The sequence below is a fragment of the Pongo abelii genome, chromosome 16, assembly GCF_028885655.2.
Source record: "Pongo abelii isolate AG06213 chromosome 16, NHGRI_mPonAbe1-v2.0_pri, whole genome shotgun sequence".
Taxonomy (NCBI): Eukaryota; Metazoa; Chordata; class Mammalia; order Primates; family Hominidae; genus Pongo; species Pongo abelii.
In genome coordinates this window covers 66,202,009-66,224,601 of record NC_072001.2, presented here as the reverse complement: position 1 = coordinate 66,224,601, position 22,593 = coordinate 66,202,009, and the positions used below count along the sequence as shown (strand labels likewise).

General features: G+C 43.8%; 1 protein-coding gene across 2 annotated transcripts; it reads left to right on the top strand.

Annotated features, from left to right (window-relative positions):
- The first annotated feature begins 17,102 nt into the window (after positions 1 to 17,102).
- Positions 17,103 to 21,071, top strand: RPS27L (ribosomal protein S27 like). 2 transcript variants are annotated; one of them, XM_002825527.5, is made up of 4 exons: positions 17,103 to 17,556; positions 18,431 to 18,539; positions 19,218 to 19,328; positions 20,870 to 21,071. In XM_002825527.5, the coding sequence occupies exons 1-4, from the start codon at positions 17,551 to 17,553 to the stop codon at positions 20,896 to 20,898; spliced, it is 255 nt and encodes an 84-aa protein (XP_002825573.1). In that variant the 5' UTR covers positions 17,103 to 17,550; the 3' UTR covers positions 20,899 to 21,071. The 2 variants fall into 2 exon arrangements, with proteins under 2 accessions (XP_002825573.1, XP_009248166.2); XM_009249891.4 differs by having other exon boundaries at positions 17,177 to 17,556; positions 19,218 to 21,071.
- Positions 21,072 to 22,593: the final 1,522 nt, after the last annotated feature.

The following is a 22,593-nucleotide window of genomic DNA, read 5'->3' as shown; positions in this document are numbered from 1 at the left end:
TTCTGGTCAGTCCTCTCCACTGGGCAAGGAGTTTACAGGCTAAGTGGATTTACTCACCCAGAGCCATGCCATCTTTTTAGGCTACATTCCAGGTACCTACAACTCAGGATTCCCTGCCAATGGCCCTGCTTCCAGGATTGGTATGGGCCTCTTCTCCTGATCGATCTTTCTTTCTTTCTTTTTCTTCTTTATTTTTTTATTTTATTTTTTTTTGGAGACGGAGTCTCACTCTGTCGCCCAGGCTAGAGTGCAGTGGTGCCATCTCAGCTCACTGCAACCTCCACCTCCGGGGTTCAAGCAATTCTCCTGCCTCAACCTCCCAAGTAGCTTGGATTACAGGCACACGTGGCCATGCCCAGCTAATTTTTTGTATTTTAGTAGAGACAGGGTTTCGCCGTGTTGCCCAGGCTGGTCTCCAACTCCTGAGCTGAGGCAATCCACTCATCTCAGCCTCCCAAAGTGCTAGGATTACAGGCATGAGCCACCGTGCTCGGCCCTTTCTTTTTTTTATATTTGAAACTGAATCTTGCTCTGTTGCTCAGGCTGGAGTACAGTGGCACAATCTCGGCTCACTGCAAGCTCCACCTCCAGGGTTCAAGTGATTCTCCTGTCTCAGCCTCTCGAGTAGTTGGAATTATAGGTGCCTACTACCATGCCCAGCTAATTTTTGTATTTTTAGTAAAGACGGGTTTTCACCATGTTGGCCAGTCTGGTCTCGAACTCCTGACCTCAAGTGAGCCTCCCAAAGTACTAGGACTACAGATGTGAGCCACTGCACCCGGCCCTGATCCATCCTTCTGAGGGTGGAATTGGTCCATAGGCCCAAGTGGCCACCAAAAGTGGGTGATGATATGGCCAGCGCTTGGACATATGGGCTGGAATCCACATCATGTGTGTGTGAGGCCCTTCATGATGTGGGCCCAATTTGAGGGGTGAAGGAAGGGCACTGTTCTGGGCCAGGGCTGCTCTCCTGGGCCACCATGTTTTGGTATGGAGCTCTAAGGAGCTGAAATATTCTAAATTCAAACCAATTATCTGCATCATTGTAAAGGTATATCTGTCAAGGTAGGAAACCCAAGTTTGTTAGCTTTGGCTAGAATTTTTAAATATTTAGACATATGATATGTTGGTTTTCGTTTTCATTCTTGCTCCATGCCCCACCAAATGGGAGACCGGGCCTGTCCTTGGAACGTGCTTGATTTTGAGTTTGTTTAAAATTCTAATATAAAGGCTCGGGTAAGTGGTTGGAGTGTGGGTAATGGGTGGGCCACTTTGCCACCAGGTCAAACAGAGCATCGCTGCCAACCAGCATTCCAACTACATTCCAACATCCTTCTGCTCGCTGACCCAACAAGAGAAACTCTGTGTGTGTGTGTGTGTGTGTGTGTGTGTGTGTGTGTGTGTGTGTGTGTGTGTGTGTGTGTGTGTGTGTAATATCCACTGAGAATCAGGAAAACATGACATGGCTGTGCTCACATCATCCAAACCTCACACTGATGTTCTGTTCTAGATCGCCACGGCCGCTCTGCCAAGCTTCTCTTCCCGCTTGGCTTCCTTTAGCTGCTCGGAGTTAGGAGCTAGGCATTTTGAAGGCCTCCTCCAGGAGAAGAAGAATGAACTAGAAAGGGAATCATGCCAGGCTTCCTTGATTGAACCCCACTTCACTTCAGCAAATCCTTAAGCCTTTCTGTCTGTTTTGTCAGCTGTAAAATGAGCAGACTAATTCAGCTCTACCTCAGAGGGCAATGAGTGGCAGGTTTAATTAATGCTGATTGTGACGGGCTTTGTAATATAAAGTTGTATATAAATGAAAAAGAGCTTTAGAGCCATTTTATCCAAAGTCAGCTAAGTTTGGAGTGCATCCTGCTTTCCACTGCTATGGTTAAGCCTCTGAGTCCTGATCACAGACTGCTGCAGACAACAGAGGAGCAGGAAGGCACAGTTGGCTCACATTGCCTGAACAGAAAGCAGGGCTTAGCAATGGCAGTAGGGGGCAGAGTATGTAATCAACGCACGTCTCAGATGTCTGCATGGCAGGCAGCACCAAAATTCACTGGGTCCAGCTGGTGGCAGATGATGGGCTGGTTTTTGCAATCAAAGTACAAAGAACAAGGTGTATCCATTTATTCCTACGACTGTTCTGGAGAGATCCTTGAGATCTAAAGTGTCACACTGAGGAAAAAGCTCTTTCCAAAGATCTCCTCTGCAGGTCTTCCTATCATCCCTGCCTGGGTTTGCTGGCTGACAGCTCATGATAGGAGTCTTTTCTTCAGGGACAGTGCTTACTGAGAACGTGCTGCGAGGCTCAGGCCTGTCTAGGATCCATTCCTTCCTTTAAAGTCTTGTGTCTTTCCTACTTCACTTAAAGACATGGTGATAATGGTTTGGATTTGTGTCCCTGCCGAAATCTCATGTGTGAATTGTAATCCCCAGTGTTGGAGGAGAGGCCTGGTGGCAGATGATTGGATCATGGGGGCGGCCTTCCCCCTTGCTGTTCTCGTGATAGTGAGTTCTTATGACATCTGGTTGTTTAAAAGTCTGTAACACCTCTCCCCTTCGCTCTCTTCCCCCCGCTTCGGCCATGTAACACATGCCAGGCCAGGAGCAGTGGCTCATGCCTGTAATCCTAGCACTTTGGGAGGCCGAGGCGGGCAGATCACGACATCAGGAGATCGAGACCATCCTGGCTAACACAGTGAAACCCCATCTCTACTAAAAATACAAAAAATTAGCTGGGCGTGGTGGCACATGCCTGTAGTCCCAGCTACTCAGGAGGCTGAGGCAGGAGAATCGCTTGAACCTGGGAGGCTGAGGTTGCAGTGAGCCGAGATCGTGCCACTGCACTCCAGCCTGGGCAACAGTGCGAGACTCCATCTCAAAAAAACAAACAAACAAACAAACAAAGACGATGTGCCTGCTTTCCTTCGCCTTCCACCATGATTGTAAGTTTCCTGAGGCCTCCCCAGCCATGCCTCCTGTACAGCCTGTGGAACTGTGAGTCAAACCTCTTTTTATAAATAAATTACCCAGTCTCAGGTAGTTCTTTATATCAGTGTGAGAACAGACTAATATACATGGCTACCTAACTTACCAGAAGTCATAGTGGTCCCACTGAGGATCACACCTGGGCACTGTTGGTTACTTTGGCTAACATGGGACTTCTGTCTCTTTCACACAATTCATCTAGCAACATTCACATGCAGCAAATCATAACTTGTATATGCTTAGTGGACATGACCACTCGTTCCCTTAATCTCTTAGAGCCCTGTGTTTCTAGGATGACAGCTCATATACAGGCTTTTCCTAATATTAGATGACCTTGAGCTCCTCGAAAACCCCAAGAGGGTCTTAATCATTTTTATATTGCCCTTGACCTCAGTACTTCTTTATAGGAAACATAAAAGATACTTGTTCAAATGCACTGGAAATAAAAAGACATAATGAGTGATGAAAATTATAGGAAGGCCTAATGCCCATTAGGGAGCTTTGTTTTCAAAATCTAAAAAAAAATCTTGTTGGAAGATCTAGATATATTATATTCATAAGGATGAAAGGTCTTCAGCTTTAGCCAGACTTAGGTTTATAGCTTGGTTCTGCAAGTTACCATTTCTGAGAACTTAGGAATGGTACTTAACTATCTCTGTGCCTCAGTTTCCTCATGTGTAAAATGGGGATAATATTACTATCTACCTCATAGGGATGTTGGAAAGATCAAATTAGATAATCCATGTGAAGAGTGCCTAGCAGGGTGCCTGGCACGAAATCAGTGCTCAGGTGATATCATCATCATCACCACCACCACCACCATCAGAGATTATGGGGGAAGGAGTCTTAGTTGCTCTCCAAGGCTCACAGTACAGCCTTTGGATTTAACAACGTGCCCCACAGTTCCCTTAATGGCACCTTATAAGTCAGAAGCAGGACCCACTTAGGTCAGAACCTCTAGATTTTCTGCTTCTCACCCCTTATTTCAGATTTTCTTCTTTGGCCACTTGAAGAAGTGTGAACAAGGTAGTTCTCATTTGGACATAATGTGAGGGCTGTTTAGAAAGGCATTTTGCAAATGAATTACTTGTATATTATGCATAGTAATTTTGTTGGTTGTAAAATATACTGTTAGACACATGTAGATCCTTGTAAACTGACTCAGTTCCAATGTACTTGGCATGTCTTTAGTTTAAATGGTTTCTCCCCTCAACATGTGGTCCCCGGATTTGATTATTCCACAGGAGAAAATGTTTTCGTTGTAGACATTCACCACCAGTTTGCTGAAGTTTGTGGAGAAAATGTTTTCAGTTAACAAACAATGTCCCATTAATGCTAGGGGTTTGAGGGAGAAGGCAGGCAGCCTGGAGGTGGCAGCGCAGAGCCACCAGCTGCGGTGCCAAAGGCAGCAAAGACGCCTGGAGGGAGTGGGCACCTTTAGGGTCTTCTGTTCAGTCTGTGCCTCCTTTCCTCAAAGTTGCCCCCAGCCTCCTTCCACAGGGGTGGCCCAGCAGTCACTGTCTCCTCAAGTGGCCCTGAGGCTCTATCACAGATGACCAGGGTAGACACTCCTGACCCAAGCTGAGACAACCAGATTCTCTCTCCAGGGCACCTGGAATTAGGACACAGGCCTCTGGTCAGTCACAGTTGGCCCTGGAACTAGGACAGCTTATAATGGGGGGCTGGCCTGGCCATTTTCACTACGTACCACAGAAGGAAAACTGGGCTGTGGAGAAAGGAGACTGACACAGTGTCAGGGAGAAAGAGAGATGAGAAACCAGGTCACCCCAAGAGAAAAAGAGAGGCAGCAAGAGCATGGCTGTCTCCATTCGCAGTGGCCTCTCAGGGCTTTGTTCCCACCCCATGTGGCCCAGCTGCCCTTCCTGCCCTGGCCCGTGCCCAGCACACTCTCCATTTTAGCTCAGGCAAGTGTGAGATGTCTCTGTTACTGGAAACTCAAGGAGTCTTGGCTAAGTCCGTGGGCTGGCAGGGAGAGAGGCTTAGCCAGAGCTTCTGGTTGCACAGAAAGTGTCTGCCTGTTCACACCTACCCTGCTAGTCCCATCACACTCAACTGGCCCATCTAAATCAGACATGCACAGATAATTTTTACTGATCACAATATTAAATGCAGCAGATTCACACTTATCCCTAAAATAATGTTTTCTCCTAGTCACTTCCTGATATACCTTCTTGTGTCATAGGGAAGTGGATGGATGGCATTATAGATGGCATACCCAGAACGAAACAGGATTGGCACTGGTCTTGCCAATTCCCCTGACAATCGGTCAGTCCCATTGCTGGGGCATTTGATACTCGTCTGTAGCTTTGGCCCTGCCCCAGGTTCACATGCAAATCCTCTGTCTAGATGGAAGGCTTTAAGAAGCCCTGTCTCAGTAGTTCAGGAGACACAGTTAGTTTACTGTGACTTGTCCTGCTTTTTTTTTTTTGAGACAGAGTCTCGCATTGTCACCCAGGCTGGAGTGTAGTGGCATTGATCTCGGCTCACTGCAACCTCGGCCTCCTGGGTTCAAGCAATTCTCATGCCTCAGCCTCCTACGCGTGCCACCATGCTAATTTTTGTATTTTTAGTAGAGACGGGGTTTTGCCATGTTGGTCAGGCTGGTCTTGAACTCCTGACCTCGTGATCCACCTGCCTCAGCCTCCCAAAGTGCTGGGATTACAGGCATAAGCCCCCACGCCCAGCAGGACAAGTTACTTAATTTCTCTAGAATCCAAAGGGATTGTTGAAAAGATCATACGAGATAATGTGCTTGGCAAAATTTAGCAGGTATTTAATAAAATAAAACTGTCTTTCTTTCTTGTACTTAGATTTTTTTAACAGGTTTACTGAGATATAATTTACATACCATACAGTTCGCCAATTAAAGTATACAATTCATTGGTTTTTAGGGCGGGGCATGGTGGCTCATGCCTGTAATCCCAGCACTTTGGGAGGCCGAGGCAGTTGGATCACGAGGTCAAGAGATCAAGACCATCCTGGCCAACATGGTGAAACCCCCCTCTACTAAAAATAAAAAAATTAGCTGGGTGTGGTGGCATGCACCTGTAGTCCCAGCTACTCGGGAGGCTGAGGCAGGAGAATTGCTGGAACCCAGGAGGCGGAGGTTGCAGTGAGCCGAGATCGCGCCACTGCACTCCAGCCTGGTGAAAGAGTGAGACTCCATCTCAAAAATAAATAAATAAATAAATAAATAAATAAATAAATAAATAAAATTAAAAAACATTTTTAGTATATTCACTGTATTTAGATTTCTTAAAATGCAATTATAGCATAAGGAATGTGAGGTTTAATAGTTTTAAAAGACAGGATTTTAGTCAGCTGTAAGTTTATGTAAATCAACAGTGTGATACCACTGCATTGACAAAAAAAACCTTTGTGATGTTGGGATGTATTGATACACGTACGATAATCCGAACAGGACAAGTAATAATTCCCTGTTATTCTCCGCTGGCAGTGTGTTCAGTCATTGGGCCTATTTTAAGAGAGAAATGGGCAAATTGGAGCATGACTAGAGAAAGGGTGATAAGGGTGATGGGAAACTTTATAGGAGCCAATGATACTCATCCTGGAGAAATAAAGCCTTAGAAGAGATGAAATATCATCCTTAATTAGCTCTAGAGTTTATTTTTATTTTTTTAGAGACAGAATCTCACTCTGTCGCCCAAGCTGGAGTGCAGTGGTGAGATCACAGCTCACTCATAATCTCAAACTCCTGGGTTCAAGTGATCCTCCCTCCTCAGTCTCCTGAGTAGCTGGTACTATAGGCATGTGCTACCATGCCCAGCTAATTTTCTTTTTTGGTAGAGATAGGGTCTCCCTATGTTGCTCAGGCTGGTCTTGAACTCCTGGCTTCAAGTGATCCTCTCACCTTGACCTCCCAAAGTGCTGGGATGATAAGTGTGAGCCACTGTGACCAGCCTAGACTTGTTTGTAAAATGAATGATATGTATTTCTATGTTCCCTCCCTAGACAGAACTTCAATAGGTGAATTCAAATTAAAAAGCAAGCAGATTTTGATACAACATAAGGAATAAGTAGAGCTGTCTAAAATTGGAATTGATTATCCCTAATGTGGAATGAATTTTTTTCTTTTTTTTTTTTTTTTTTCAGTAGAGATGGTTTCTCACTATGTTGCCCAGCCTGGTCTCGAACTTCTGAGCTCAAATGATCCTCTTGCCTTGGCTTCCCAAACTGCTAGGATTATAGGTGTGGGCCACCACACCTGGCCTCTAATCTGAAATTCTATCTTTAATATATAACCACATTATTTACAAGTCAGAAAGCAATGTCCCATAGAGCCCTTACTCTGTGCAATGTATTATGCCCAGGCAGGTAAAATTATTAAAAAGGTCAACTCTTCTTTATTCAAGGCCAATTTTCCAGTCTATGGATTAGTCTAACAGATCATTCTTTCTTTCATTTTTCATTTCTGCTCCCTGCTTTTTGATCAGAGGATAGAGAAAAGGAATCCCAAAATGATCAATACAGATATTTTATTAGAAGTTCTGATGATAATGGAAATACTCCAAAAAGACTTAGGCATTACCGATCAGAAGGCTGTGCTCATCTCTTCCCAACTCTCTGTAAATTGACTTCACCTTAGTAGATTGAAAGTGCTCACAGTGGGAATATTTTCACCATGGAAATTAGCAAACACTACTGATCAGCACACCAACACCTTCTTCCCCACCTCCGAGCTCACTGACCAGTGCCCTACTGCTTGAGAGTCTATGCTACCCAATGACTACTGGCCTGGCACTACTAAAGGACAATAGCGCTTCTAGTAGATTGTTCAATTATGTGTCTCTATAAAAATACATTTAAAGCCAATGCTATTTCACGTTTTTTTGTTTGTTTTGAGATGGAGTTTCGCTGTGTCGCCCAGCCTGGAGTACAGTGGTGCTATCTCAGCTCACTGCAACCTCCTCCTCCCGGGTTAAAGTGATTCTCCTGCCTCAGCCTCCCGAGTAGCTAGGATTACAGGTGCCCGCCACCACACCTAGCTAATTTCTGTATTTTTAGTAGAGATAGGGGTTGGGGGGGGGCGGGCATGTCTCACCATATTGGTCAGGCTGGTCTTGAACTCATGACCTGAAGTGATCCGCCTGCCTCGGCCTCCCAAAGTGCCGGGATTACAGGCGTGAGCCACCTGCTGCTATTTCACTTTTGTGTGAGGGCAATTGGAATTTAAGTGGTTTCCTTTAGTTAATGAGTTTCAGATGAGTGAAATATTGGGGGAAATACTTAGGGAAGACTAGCTTTACTTTCACCTGCCCTGTAGGCCACATATTCTGTCTTTAGGAAAACCCAAAATAACTATGGTCTGTATATTGAAGGGGCCTATTATGCATCGCTACTTATGGAATGGCTGTGTAACATGAGTAGGAAGACATCTCCAAGGTGAAGGCCCCCTGGAGACAAGAAGTTAAAGTTCTCTGCTGGCCAGCACTTGTCCTGTGTAAGTGGCTCCTTGTGCCACCTATTGGATCTTGAAATAACAGTCTCTTAGCTTTTGATTCAGAGACTCCAGTAAGTATTTTTTGCAGATAGAACATATTCTCATAATCTTCCTTAAGGCAGAACTGTTGTAATGACATTGCATTTTACAAGTTGTTATGAGGGAAATGCCATCAGTCCAAGATTCCCAGAGCCAACTGATTTCGTTTGCAAACGCTAAGCACCCCGGAGAACTTCTACAGCAGTGGTTCTCAACCCTAGCTGCTGATGGAATTACCTGGGGAGTTTACAAAAATACTGCCAGCTGGCTTCTACCCCCCAGGTACTCTAATTTAATCGACTTCAGCTACTCCTTTGGTGATTCTAATGTACAACAAATTTGGGTTTTATTGACTTAGAGGGTTCCTAGAAGTGGTAAGAGAGAATGAGATTTGCTAGAATGAACAGGGGAAGAGAGATGCTTTCCTGCTCCAATGTGGAGAAAAATCCTTGATTTGTTACCCTGGAGTAGTAGGAGTCTGGGTTCTGGCTTCCTGACAACCGCTGGGAACTACAGTTGGCATTTATTGAACACTTGCGGTATACTATGCCTCATCTCATTTTTTCTTCATATAACCTTATGAAATAGGCATAAATATTTTCACTTTATAGACAGAGACACAACTTAGAGAGGTTAAATGGCTATTAAAGTTTCTGTGCTCCCAGGAAATAGGGTTTCCAAATTGCTTACTGTTTTGTCTATAGCAGACATTCCATAAATAGTTGAATAAGTTTTTCAGTGTGAATAAATAGAACACCATTCTTCTCTATACTTTGAGCCCTTTAACCCATTAGCCTTTTAGTCAGCTTTTATCTAATGGAAAAACAGAATGCTTTTCACTTATTTTGCTTGTACCCACTTCCCAAGGGAAGAAGAAGCAGAGGTTACTACAGTGTCACATTAACTCTGCAGTGACTTTGAATCACTTTCCTAATTTTATCTTATTTGTTTGTTTGTTTTTGGAGACAGGGTCTCAATGTCGCCCAGGCTGGAGTGCAGTGGTGCAATCATGGTTCTTTGCAGCCTCACCCTCCTGGGCTCAAGCGATCCTCCCACCTCAGCCTCCTGAGTAGCTGGGACCACAGGCACATGCCACCATGCTCAGCTAATGTTCTTTTTTCTTTTTTTGTAGAAATGAGATCTGGCTATGTTACCCAGGCTGGTCTTGAACTTCTGGCCTTAAGCAATCCTTTCACCTTGGTCTCCCAAAGTGTAGGGATTACAGTTGTAAGCCACCGCACCTGGTCTTTCCTAATTTTAGAAACAAGTTAACTGAGGCTTAGTCAGAATTCAGTGGTCTTTTGGTCTTTTCATAACACCAAGTTGAGACAGAGGAATGATTAAAGGAGTGCATCAAGAAGGATCAACTAAAACTATGACGAGAAGAAAGGGATTCTGGATAACTGGAATCATTGTTAAAGAATGACCATCAAGTCAGCTCTATTGAGTATGGTACTCAGCATATTCCTGGAGTGCCCATTATGCACTGTGCTAGGCTTTTGGGGAGATGAGACCAAATCCGGATCTTCAAGAACCCTATGGGCCAGGCACAGTGGCTCACGCCTGTAATCCCAGCACTTTGGGAGGCCAAGGCAGACAGATCACCTGAGGTCAGGAGTTTGAGACCAGCCTGGCCAACATAGTGAAACCCCCTCTCTACTAAACAGTGGCTCATGCCTGTAATCCCAGCTACTCAGGAGGCTGAGGCAGGAGAATTGCTTGAACCTGGGAGGTGAAGGTTACAGTGAGCCGAGATCGCACCACTGCACTCCAGCCTGGGCGACAAGAGCGAGACTCCAGCTCAGAAAAAAAAAAGCCTATAGACTTTTGGGGAAGAGAAGGCATGACACATGGAAAGTGAAATAGCATAGCAGTATAAGAGCATTTTTTAAAAAGTTCATATAAGACAGCAGTAGTTATTGACAAGTGGTTAAGGTAGGGATTAAGAGTTCAGAAAGGGGAGAGGTTATATTTGCATAAATTTATGCTGGCCTCAGCACCTTCATAAAACACCTGACACTATGAACTGTGGGTTACAATGAAGTCTGAGACAACACTGTGCCTCTCAGTAGCTCACCTTCTCCTCTGGAGTCTCAGGCGGATAGTGAGAAGGTTTGCAGGAAGCAATGGTAGGGGAAATGAAGAGACCTGATCATCAAGGCAAGCAGGACAGGTGCTGGGAGATCTCACCTGGCTGCCAAGCTTGGCTATTTTGAAATATTAATGATTTTTGTCTCCCTGTATTTTTCCCTCATTCTCCTTTCAAGCATTAGAAGTGTATATAGTACTTTCTGGGCTTTGCTTTTACAAATTCTAAGCCCTCCAGACAATTTATAGCAGGAAGTGCAACGCTGGTTGTTCATGGAATCACCTGGGGAGTTTTAAAAATACTGCCACCTGGGTTCCACCCCTAAATACTCTAATTTAATTGACCTCAGCTGCTCCTTTGGTGATTCCAAAAAGCAAACAACTTTGGTATCACTGACTTAAAAGCTTCCTAGATATGGTAAGAGAGAATGAGATTTGCTGGAATGAACAGAGTATCTTGGAGAAGCAGTGAAAGAGGAGTGCTTTCCTGTTCCAAAATAGAGAAAAATCCTTGATTTGTTACCCTGGAGTAGCAGAAACCTGGGTTCTGGCTTCCCGACAGCCCCAGCGGGGAGGCAGGAAGACTCCAGAGAGAATGGCAGTGTGATATATCTAGGCCAGTGCTTCTCACACAGGGATGTGCACAAGGATCACCATTGTTAAAATGCAGATTCTGACTCAGTAGGTCAGGGGCGGCGCCTGAGAGTCTCTATTTCCAAAAAGTTTGTAGGTGGCTGGTCCACAAAGTGGCAAGGATCTACATGGCTAGGACTACAGGCTATCTCCTTTAAGATTCCCATATCCATTTCAAGCATAGAACAGGAGCCACAGCCTGTTAAAACTGAATGGTCCCACAGGCACGGACAAAGTATGTCTCTGCGGTGATTTGGTTTGATTGATGACTGAGGAGCAGATGGACCCCAACTGCAAAGCCTTCTAGGCTAAAAGAGGACCACATCCTGACAGGGGATCCTCATGTCAGGGTCTTGGCAGATCACAGATGGCCACTCGGAAGGGATGACTGAAGAGAATTTCATGAAGCATCCTCATGAATAACAGATAGATGGCAACTCTACAGTTGGCACTTTGGGGGCCATGGGTGTGGTCCTGTTGGAGAACTGGTATGCAGAAAAGACACACACTTGCAGAAGTTGCTGCTGATTTCAGGAGTGTGTTGAGAATGAGCCACAAGCACTTTAATAACTGCCAACAGGTGGACAATGGAAGAGAAAAAAGAATGCAGTCTTGTTATAGTTTCCTGATGACACAGATTTCTCGGAGTGTCTCAGAAAAATACTTAGAAAGGGTATGAAAAGTTATCTTTAGGCCGGGCGCGGTGGCTCACGCCTGTAATCCCAACACTTTGGGAGGCCAAGGTGGGTGGACCACCTGAGGTCAGGCGTTCGAGACCAGCCTGGCCAACATGGTGAAACCCCATCTCTACTAAAAATATAAAAATTAGCTTGGGTGTGGTGGCATATGCCCGTAGTCCCAGCTACTGGGGAGGCTGAGGCAGGAGAATTGCTTGAACCTGGGAGGCGGAGGTTGCAGTGAGCTGAGATCATGTCACTGCACTTCAGCCTGGGCGACGGAGTGAGACTCCATCTCAAAAAAAAAAAAAAGAAAAATTATCTTCAGTCTGGGCAACATGGCAAAACCCTGTCTCTACGAAATTTTTAAAAAATGAATCAGGTGTGGTGGTACACACCTATGGTCCCAGCTACTCTGGAGGCTGAGGTGAGATTGCTTGAGCCCAGGACGTGAAGGCAACAGTGAGCTGTTTCACACCACTGCACTCCAGTGTGGGTAACAGAATGAGACCTTGACTCAAAAAAAGAAAAGAAAAGTTATCTTTAGGACCTCCACCTCAAACTCTAAATTTTTTTTTTTTTTTTTTGAGACAGAGTCTCATTCTGTTGCCCAGGCTGGAGTGCAGTGTCACGATCTCAGCTCACTGAAACCTCCGCCTCCCAGGCACAAATGATTCTTCTACCTCAGCCTCCTGAGTAGCTGGGATTATAGGCACACACCTCGATGTCTGGCTAATTTTTGTATTTTTAGTAAAGACGGGGTCTCACCATGTTGGCCAAGCTGGTCTTGAACTCCTGACCTCAAATCATCCATCCGCCTCGGCCTCCCAGAGTGCTGGGATTATAGGCATGAGCCACTGCGCGTGGCCTGAATTTCTTAAAAGCAAAGCTAAACTAAACCCTTGATCATTTTTCCGGAAAAAGGGCATAGGCATTGAAAAACTTCAGTCCAGGGGAAAGCTGGGGATCTGATTTATTTAGAGCAGCACTTGGGGCCTGAAATTTAGCACTGGTTGGGTTCCCAGCTTAGCCTGTCCGAACACCTGTGTGTTTTCCCGGCACTAGAAGTTGGTAAAGGGAGGCTGGGCGCAGTGGCTCACACCTGTAATCCCAGCACTTTGGGAGGCTGAAGTGGGTAGATTACCTGAGGTCAGGAGTTTGAGACCAGCCTGGCCAACATGGTGAAACCTCGTCTCTACTAAAAATACAAAAATTAGCTGGGCATGATGCGTGCACCTGTAGTCCCAGCTACTTGGGAGGCTGAGGCACAAGAATCACTTGAACCCAGGAGGCAGATGTTTCAGTGAGCCGAGATAGGGACCACTACACTCCAGCCTGGAATTCCATCTAAAAAAAAAAAAAAAAAAAGAATTTGGTAAAGGGAGATGGGAGTAGAGATGGCCCCCACACCCTTCTGAGGTGAAGGGAGTCAGTGCCAAATGGGAGGTTTCAGTGGCACCTACTTAGACCTGGCCAGCTAGAATGGCTGGAAAGTTCTCAGGGCAGTAAATAGGATTTTGACTGGTGCTCTACAGTTCTTTGGAAAGCCAGGTGGGAGCTCCTTCTGCAGGATCCCTGAGAGCAGGGTGCCAAGTGTAAAGGGACTCCAGGGCCCTCCATCTGCCATCAGTGCAGGGGCCTGAAAACATTTTAGGAGAAATTAAGCTTTGGAGGAGGAGGAGGCAGAGTTGTAATTAGAGTCCAGGTCTTCTTGACCTGGAAAATTTTATTTCTCAGGCTGCCCGTGAGTGTCTCAGAGGCTGGAGGCTTTTGACACTATACCGGGCATTAGTTAACAAGAACTGAAGCCATAACTAGGCCTAATAATCAGAAATTGTTCTGAGACCTATGATACATGAAGTGCCAAAATAAATTCCAACTTAATTAAAAAGTTAAAGAATAAATATCACAACAAGAGAATTAGAAGAAAGCAACGGCAAATGTTCAGTTAATCCTACAGTGACCAAGTCCTCTCTAAACCCAATAGCAAAAGGGAAAAAAGCAATAAATTTGAAATATGTATGTACGTGTGTGAATATATAACACTAAAAACTTCTGCATGATTAAAACAAATTATCAAAAAACAAAATTAGGCAGGGCACAGTGGGTCACAGTGTAATCCCAGCATTCTGAGAGGCAGAGGCAGAGGCAGAGGCAGGAGGATTGCTTGAGGCTGGGAGTTTGATGCTGCAGTGAGCCATGACTGCACCCCTGCACTCCAGCCTGGGCAATAGAGCAAGACCCTGTTTCAAAAACACAAGAAAACAAAAGTAGAAAAATGCTAATGGCCAATAAGCCTATGGAAAATATTAATTACAACAACAATGAAATATGACAAAATATTAGTTCAAAACAGTAGTTCTTCTGGATTGAGATAGGGAAAAACATAATATCCAGTATTGTCAAGGGTGCAAAGAAAGGGACATTCACATACATTTATATCTGGAAAATAAATTGGTTTCCTTTTTTGGAGGGTAATTTGGCAGTTTATATTACAAACCTTAAAATGTGCATAACTTTTGACTCAGCAATTCCTCCTCCAGGAATTTATCCTAAGGGAATGAGGACAAACACAAAAACGTATCTATAAGAATGTTTATTGTAGCGTTAATAATGAAAAGTTGCTGGGAGGGAGTATTGAATGTTAAGCTTTGACAGAGCTAGGTAGTGGGTACATGGATCTTCATTATTGCATTAGTGTTCTATTGTTGCTGTAACCAATTACCATAAATGTAATGGCTTAAAACAACACAAATTTATTTATTTATTTATTTATTTATTTATTTATTTATTTATTTTTTGAGACAGAGTCTCGCTCTGTTGCCCAGGCTGGAGTGCATTGGCGCCATCTCTGCTCACTGCAACCTCTGCCTCCCAGGTTCAAGCAATTCCCCTGCCTCAGCCTCCCAAGTAGCTGGTGTCTACAGGTGTGTGCCACCATGCCCGGCTAATTTTTGTATTTTTAGTAGAGACACGGTTTCACCATGTTGGCCAGGCTGATCTCGAACTCCTAACCCCAGGTGATCTGCCCACCTTGGCTTCCCAAAGTGCTGAAATTACAGGCAACAAGACAAATTTATTATCTTACAGTTCTGGACAGAAGTCTGAGCCAGGTCTTACTGGGCTAAAGTTGAGATGTTGACAGGGCTGTGTCCCTCTTTGGGGGATCCAAGAGGGAGTCCATTTCCTTGCCTTTTCCAGCTTCTAGAAGCTGCCCACATTCCTTGGCTCATGGCCCTCTTCTATCTACAAGCCATCAACATAGCACCTCTCAGACCTTCTTCCATTACCACATCTCTTTCTCGCTCTTCTGTCTTCCTCTTCCACTTTCAAGAACCCTTGTGATTCTAGTGGGCCTACACAGATAATCCAGGATAATCCTTCTAGATTAAATCAGCTAATCAGCAACCTTTATTCCACTTGCCATGTAACTAAAGGTTCTGAGGATTAGGACATTGATGTCTTTGGGGGCCACTATTCTGTGTATACAATTGTATTATTCTATATACTTATACGCATTAAATATTTAATATTCACCAATATTTTATTAATTTTTAAGTATCAAATATTTAAAAACCCAAACCTAATGCCCAATTTAGTGTATGGCTGAAATGAAGATATATATAGTCACAGGACAAATGCTATATGCCCATTAAGAAGCATAATGTAGAATATTCCAGCCTGGGCAACATGGCAAAACCCCATCTCTACAAAAATTACAAAAATTAACCAGGCATGATGGCTTGCACCTGCAGTCCCAACTACTCAGGACGCTGAGGGGGGACAATTGCTTGAGCCCAGGAGGTCGAGGCTGCAGTGAGCCAAGATTGTGCCACTGCACTCCAGCCTGGGCAACACAGTGAGAACTTGTTTAAAAAAAAAAAGAATATGTAGTGACATGGAGCAATGCTCATTTTATAGTAAGTGGGAGGAAAATTCAAGTCTACAAAAGATTATGCACAAGATGATCCCAATTAGGTTAAGTCAAAACCCAAAATAAACCTATATCCAAGAGAGTAAAACATATTGGGAAGGATATAGGTCAAAAGTTAAAAATGTTTATCTCCAGATGGTAAATTTTCTTCTATTTTTCTGCATTTCCCAAAATGTATATTATACATGTATCCTTTTTGCAAAGACAAATAAGGTGATTAAGAACATCAAGTCAGGGCCGGACGCGGTGGCTCACGCCTGTAATCCCAACAATTTGGGAGGCCAAGGCGGGCAGATCACTTGAGGTCAGGAGTTCGAGACCAGCCTGGCCAACATAGTGAAACCCCCCCCCACCATCCCCTGTCTCTACTAAAAACACAAAAAGTAGCCGGACATGGTGGTGGACACCTGTAATGTCAGCTACTTGGGAGGGCTGAGGCAGGAGAATCGCGTGAACCCAGGAGGCGGAGGTTGCAGTGAGCCAAGATCACGCCACTGTACTCCAGCCTGGGCGACAGAGCAAGACTCTGCCAAAAAAAAAAAAAAAAAAAAATCCAGTTAGACCAATTTTCTGGTAAAGTGTCTTTCTGGTTTCTTGCCTTTTGGTCGCCCATGACACCCATCTTTCAGGCATAGAGTTTCCTCCTCAAAAATAGAGCATGCTGTCACGCGCCGGTGGTCCCAACTACTTGGGAGGCTGAGGTGGGAGGACTCCTTGAGCCTAGGAGTTGGAGACCAGCCTGGGCAATATAGCAGGACCCTGTCTCCAAGGAAAAAAAAAAAAAAAGAATAGTGGTGTGTTCCTGTGGTCCCAGCTACTCGGGAGGCTGAGGCGGGAGAATCGCTTGAGCCCAGGAGGTCGAGGCTGCAGTGAGCTGTGATGGCACCATTGCATTCCAGCTTGGGCAAAAGAGCGAGACCTTGTCTCAAATAATAATAACGATAAAGACTCATGTTCGGTCATAGGTGACATTCGCCTTTTCTCAGGCCCCTAGTTGTCCACTCTGCAAAGTACGTGTAATCCTTGGAAGGGGTGGGGTCTCTTAGTGAACGAGACACAGCAGCGAATCCGTGCTGTTTTAAAAACTTTTTTCAGAACAAAGCAAACCTAAGGCACAGCCATACCCCGCAGAAAACTTCGAAAACTGCGCCTTGAAAAGTGAAGCCAAAAGGATACGAGCCTCTTTCATTATCTCTCTGGCACGTATTAATGGTTAATAATACTGTATTTTTTAATACACAAAAGAAGAGAATAGTGGCATCGCCCCGTGTGCCCACCCCCAGAGCTAACAGAGCAGCCGGGCCAGGGGGCCAGGGCCAGGGCTGAGCTGCCCGCCGGGTTCCGGGGTGGCGCTGGCCAGGGTGGCCGCGGGCGCTCCCTCGCCATGGCCTAAGCCCGAGGCCGCTCCCCAGGCAGATTCTAGCCTCAGGCACTGCAGAGCCCGCGGCCCTCGCCAACAAACCCGTTACACCCACGGGACCTCGCACCCTGGAACGCGCGCCATCCCTGGGTCTTCCCTGCGCCCTGGACCCGAGGACACGGCTGGAGCGTCCCCCTACCACCGAGAGGAGGGCCTAGAGCAGACAAGCCCGCCCCGCCGCTCCTCCCAGGCGCTTCTATCCCGGAAGTTGATGCCGAGCGCAGATCGCTTGCCGCTTGCTAGCTGTGTGGGCTGAGAGGTCTGGTAGGGCTGAGCTTGCGAGAGGATCAACATGCCTGTGAGTTGTTTACATCGGGCTCCGGGTTTGTTTTGGGCTTCTTTACCGAGGGTCATATGGGACGGATGAGTCCGGGTGCCTCTCGGGCCTGTAGTGTCCGAGAGTGGCGAGGCGGCTCCGGTTGCGCAGCGTCTTCGCGCGTGGCGGGCATGTAGTGACTTGCCCGGTCAGCGCGGCGCGGCTGGCCCTGCGGGGGCGTGGGCTGCAATTCAGAGGCGGTGGCTGGGAGGGGAACAGTTCTCTGTGTAGCTTATGAGCGGTCTTGGTTTTTGAGGGTGCCCCTGAGGTTGTGATCTTTCGGTCTTTTTGCTTTCCCAGTGCTTGGTGTTTCTCGCCCCCTCTGCCTTCTTTCGGAAGCGATTTCCTACTTGTTTTCCTTTTAAAAACTGTCCTCGTTGTTGCCTTATATATTAATTCCGTCACGGACGGTCGCTCAGCAAGAATTCCTGTCAGCTCAGCTGTTGAGACACAGGAGCAAAAATCACCCAGGCGCTGACGTTCTCTGGTCTACTTCAGCAGTTTCTACTCTAAGCGAGTCCACAGTCGGGGTCACTTTCTTTGCTTAGCACCTCGACTTCGCGCAGTTTTCATTGAAGACAGTTCATTACGCAGTTGAGTAAAGAAGGACAGAGTTTGCCTTACCATATGTTTCCTGATCGTCCGAAAGCCCTCTTGGGGACTTGGAGAACACAAGTATTATGAAAAGTACTGATGAAAGTTATTAACAGGTTTCGAAAAATAACTTTACTATCTGACGTGTTGCTTCTGCCGAGGATGACCGTTATTCCTGTTTTTGCATGTATATTTCATGTATGGTTAAATGTGCCAGCATTGTGGCTTAAAACTAATAGTAATAATATGCTTCTTTGTTCAGTTGGCTAGAGATTTACTACATCCGTCCTTGGAAGAGGAAAAGAAAAAACATAAAAAGAAACGCCTAGTACAAAGTCCAAATTCTTACTTTATGGATGTAAAATGTCCAGGTAAAATTTGAAATCTTAATTCCTTTACTAAGGAAAATTTCTGTAGGGATTGCTAGTGTGGTGTGTATAGTTAAGATACATTAGAACCCTCTGTTGAGTAGAAGTGGGATTACAGAATTGGAAATGTCAGGGACATTTTAATAATAAATGTACTGAAACCATTGTAGAAACATTTCGGGGTAAGTAAAAACGGGCATTCAAAGGGGATATGCCATTTGACTTAGCAAGTCTTGAAGCTCTTCAGATGATGAGTTTTCTATTTCATGATACAAAGAAAAGTCTGTTGATTCTTCAGTCTAAAGCTGTGCTGCCCAATACAATGGCCATTAGCTGAATGTGGCTACTGAGCACTTGTGGATAATCAAAATGTGGATACTCAAAATAGAGATGTTCTTTAATTGTAAAATACTCACTGGATTTTGACGATATAGCACAGAAAAAAAAAACATTGATTACATGTTGAAATGATATTTTGGAAATATTAAGTTTAATGAAATATATTATTGATTTTACCTGTTTTTAAAAAATTTTGTGTCACTGCTAGAAAAGTTTATGTTACACATGTGGCTTGCTGTTTCATAGCACTAAAGTTACTAGTTTTTTTACATATTACCAGAAATGTCGAACAGGTGCTGTTTTCCTCTGCTTTTCACTTTTAACATTGCCTTTTTTTTTTAGGTTGCTACAAGATCACCACGGTTTTCAGCCATGCTCAGACAGTGGTTCTTTGTGTAGGTTGTTCAACAGTGTTGTGCCAGCCTACAGGAGGAAAGGCCAGACTCACAGAAGGTATATCATTTGGCATTCTCCAACCCAGTGATGAGATTGATGATTATAAATGTCTCTATCTTCACTGAAAAGTTTAAAGAAATCTTAATGATTACCAAAATAACTTATCTTTCATTGTGTGCTTTCAGTAAAGAATGCCCTGTTCAAATGGATATATTTATACTCTTGACCTTGCAGTGAACTCCACTGACTTATTTTTCTTAGTTTAGAACACATTTATTCACTTAATTTGCTTAACGTGGAATAAATTAAATCAGAATAGAAGCAAAAGAATACATGTTATAGGACATACAGATTTATTTATTTATTTATTTTATTATTATTTTTTTTATTAGGAGTCTCGCTGTGTCGCCCAGGCTGGAGTGCAGTGGCGCCATCTCGGCTCACTGCAACTTCTGCCTCCCCGGTTCAAGTGATTCTCCTGCCTCAGCCTCCCGAGTAGCTGGGACCACAGGCGCATGCCACCATGCCCGGCTAATTTTTTTGTATTTTTAGTAGAGATGGGGTTTCACTGTGTTAGCCAGGATGGTCTTGATCTCCTGACCTCATGGTCCGCCCGCCTCGGCCTCCCAAAGTGCTGGGATTACAGGCATGAGCCACCTCGCCGGCCAGGAGATATAGATTTTTAAAACCATATAGAATTTTAAAATTTCTCTTACAAAATTTTGTTCCATATGTATTTAGTACATATAATAGTTTTTTTTATCATTGCCAGCTAAGCAACAGATAGCTAATATGTAAGTTAAAATGCCAGAGGTTTTATTTTTATGAGCAACTGCAGTGATTAATATAAAAATCTAATTTTAATTCCTCTTTCACTTTAGTGCAATAAGAAAAAAAAATTATATATATAGTTTCCATAGTAATACTTGTAAATTTACAATTCCATAATGATGTTATAAATTTGCTTGTGATATTTTGGGGAGCTGTAAGTTCCATGCTCTCACTGGAAGAGTTCAAGTGGATTGGCAGCAAATCCGAGATCTATTTGGTGTGACCTGGTGAGATCTAAATATGGAGTAAGCACATGATATTTTAAGAGTAATATTGCTAAGTATACTTGTGAGATTTTTGAAACAAAGTATGTCATGTCATGATTTTGGAATTTAGTGCCCATATGCTGACAGATGGTTTAATGGTTCTATCTGTTCTAGAGTTTTCCTAATAGGTCTGAAAATACCTCTAATCAAAATTATTTACTTGAGAAAAGTATTCAGAATAGTTCCTAAAAATTAAGAGTATATCTTCTGACAGCTTGCTTGAAACAGTCTTCACTGTTGAATTCAGGCTCATGGTCTTAAGTAGACTTCATTATAGCATTTGAGAAACAGGAGTGACACTTATAGTCATACCAGAGTAAACTCAGATATGATAGATGTATTATAGCAAATTTCTGTTATAAAAGGATAAATAATCTGTATATGAGTATTAATCCAATATTCTTAAAACTTCAGTATTTTACTTAAAAGTACTTTTTGTCATTAAAATTATAGCAAAGGTAGAATGCACTTGTTTAATATACTCTCATGATTCTTTTGCAGGGTGTTCATTTAGAAGAAAGCAACACTAATGATTCAAACAGCTTCCTGAATTTTGTGTTGTCTCACAGAAAGCCTTATCATAAATTCCATAATTCTAATTAATTTACCAAGATAATGTAATTACATTTGGTTTTGTAAGGTATACAACAGTAATCTCCTATTTTGGTGTCAGTTTTTCAATAAAGTTTTGATTATGGGCAAATCCCCTCTTTTTCTTTTTTCTTTTTAAAATATATTTGAGTATGCCATACATTTATATATATGGTGTATATGAATTTGGTTTAAACATTTTAAAATTTATTCTGATTAGTTTGTGTCTTTTTTTGAGAGAGAGAGTCCTGCTCTGTCACTCAAGGAGTGCAGTGGTGCGATCTCGGCTCACTGCAACCTCCGCCTCCCAGGTTCAAGCGATTCTCTTGCCCTGTCCTCCCAAGTAGCTGGGATTATAGGCACACACCACCATGCCCGGCTAATTTGTGTCTCATTTTCAAGAGTAGAAACCCTAAATATTTTATTTTCATTCCTTTTCCAAATTGCTATGAATGGGATTAAAGGATTACAAATGTAAAGTCTATTATTTGTGAATTCTAAATGTAGTTCTGCTGTTGTACCTGTGGAAACATCATAAAGAATGACATATTTTGCACATCCTGCACGTGTACCCCAGAACTTAAACTATAATTAAAAAGAATAGTTTCAAAAAAATACATATTTAACACAGTAACGATCACAGTGTAATGCCTTGGATTTATGTGGCCTTGCTATACTACTATATAATTTAGGACAGTAACTGCTAGCTGGGGTCTGAGTTATTTATTGGAAGCTCCTTTTTAGGGTAGAACATTTGAGGAGAAATCAGAAGTGGCATGATTTACCCGCAGAAGTCCTGGTTGGGGATAGTAGATGGTGTTGAATTCTCTGGCCCGGATAGGTGAGCACTTCTGACTACAGATGTGTGTTGAGTGGTTCTGGTGCCTGCTTCATTGTCATTTTCATAGTTTATGAAGTAATCCTGGGGAGCTGAGATGGGGAGTGTATCCACTCACTATACAACTCCTCATTGGACTAGGAAGATAGTCCAGTTTCTACTCTGCTTCTATTTGATTTGTTACCTTATGGCAGGTATTTAAAACAGGCATTTCCTATCAACAGGTAGGCCTCTAATGTGAGCAACTGATCCTCTTACATACTGCTTAAATCAGAGAACTGTTGCACAAGAACTAAAGAATAATGGCAAGTTTGGGGTGTATATAGTTGTATGAGGAAGCCCGGGCGCAGTGGCTCACACCTGTAATCCCAGCACTTTGGGAGCCTGAGGCAGGTGGCTCACCTGAGGTCTGGAGTTCAAGACCAGCCTGACCAACATGGAAAAACCCCGTCTCTACTAAAAATACAAAATTAGCTGGGCGTGGTGGTGCATGCGTGTAATCTCAGCTAACTCGGGAGGCTGAGGCGGGAGAATTCACTTAAACCTGGGAGGTGGAGGTTGTGGTGAGCCGAGATCGTGCCATTGCACTCTAGCCTGGGCAACAAGCAGGAAACTCCGTCTCAAAAAAAAAAAAAAAAAAAAAAAAAAAAAAAAAAATATATATATATATATATATATATATATATATATATATATATGTAGATGACCCAGAGATTCTCAGACTTTTAGTTTCTGACATCGTTAGAATCTCAGTAATTTTTTTCAGGCCATTCCTTGGCCAAAAGAAATACCTAAC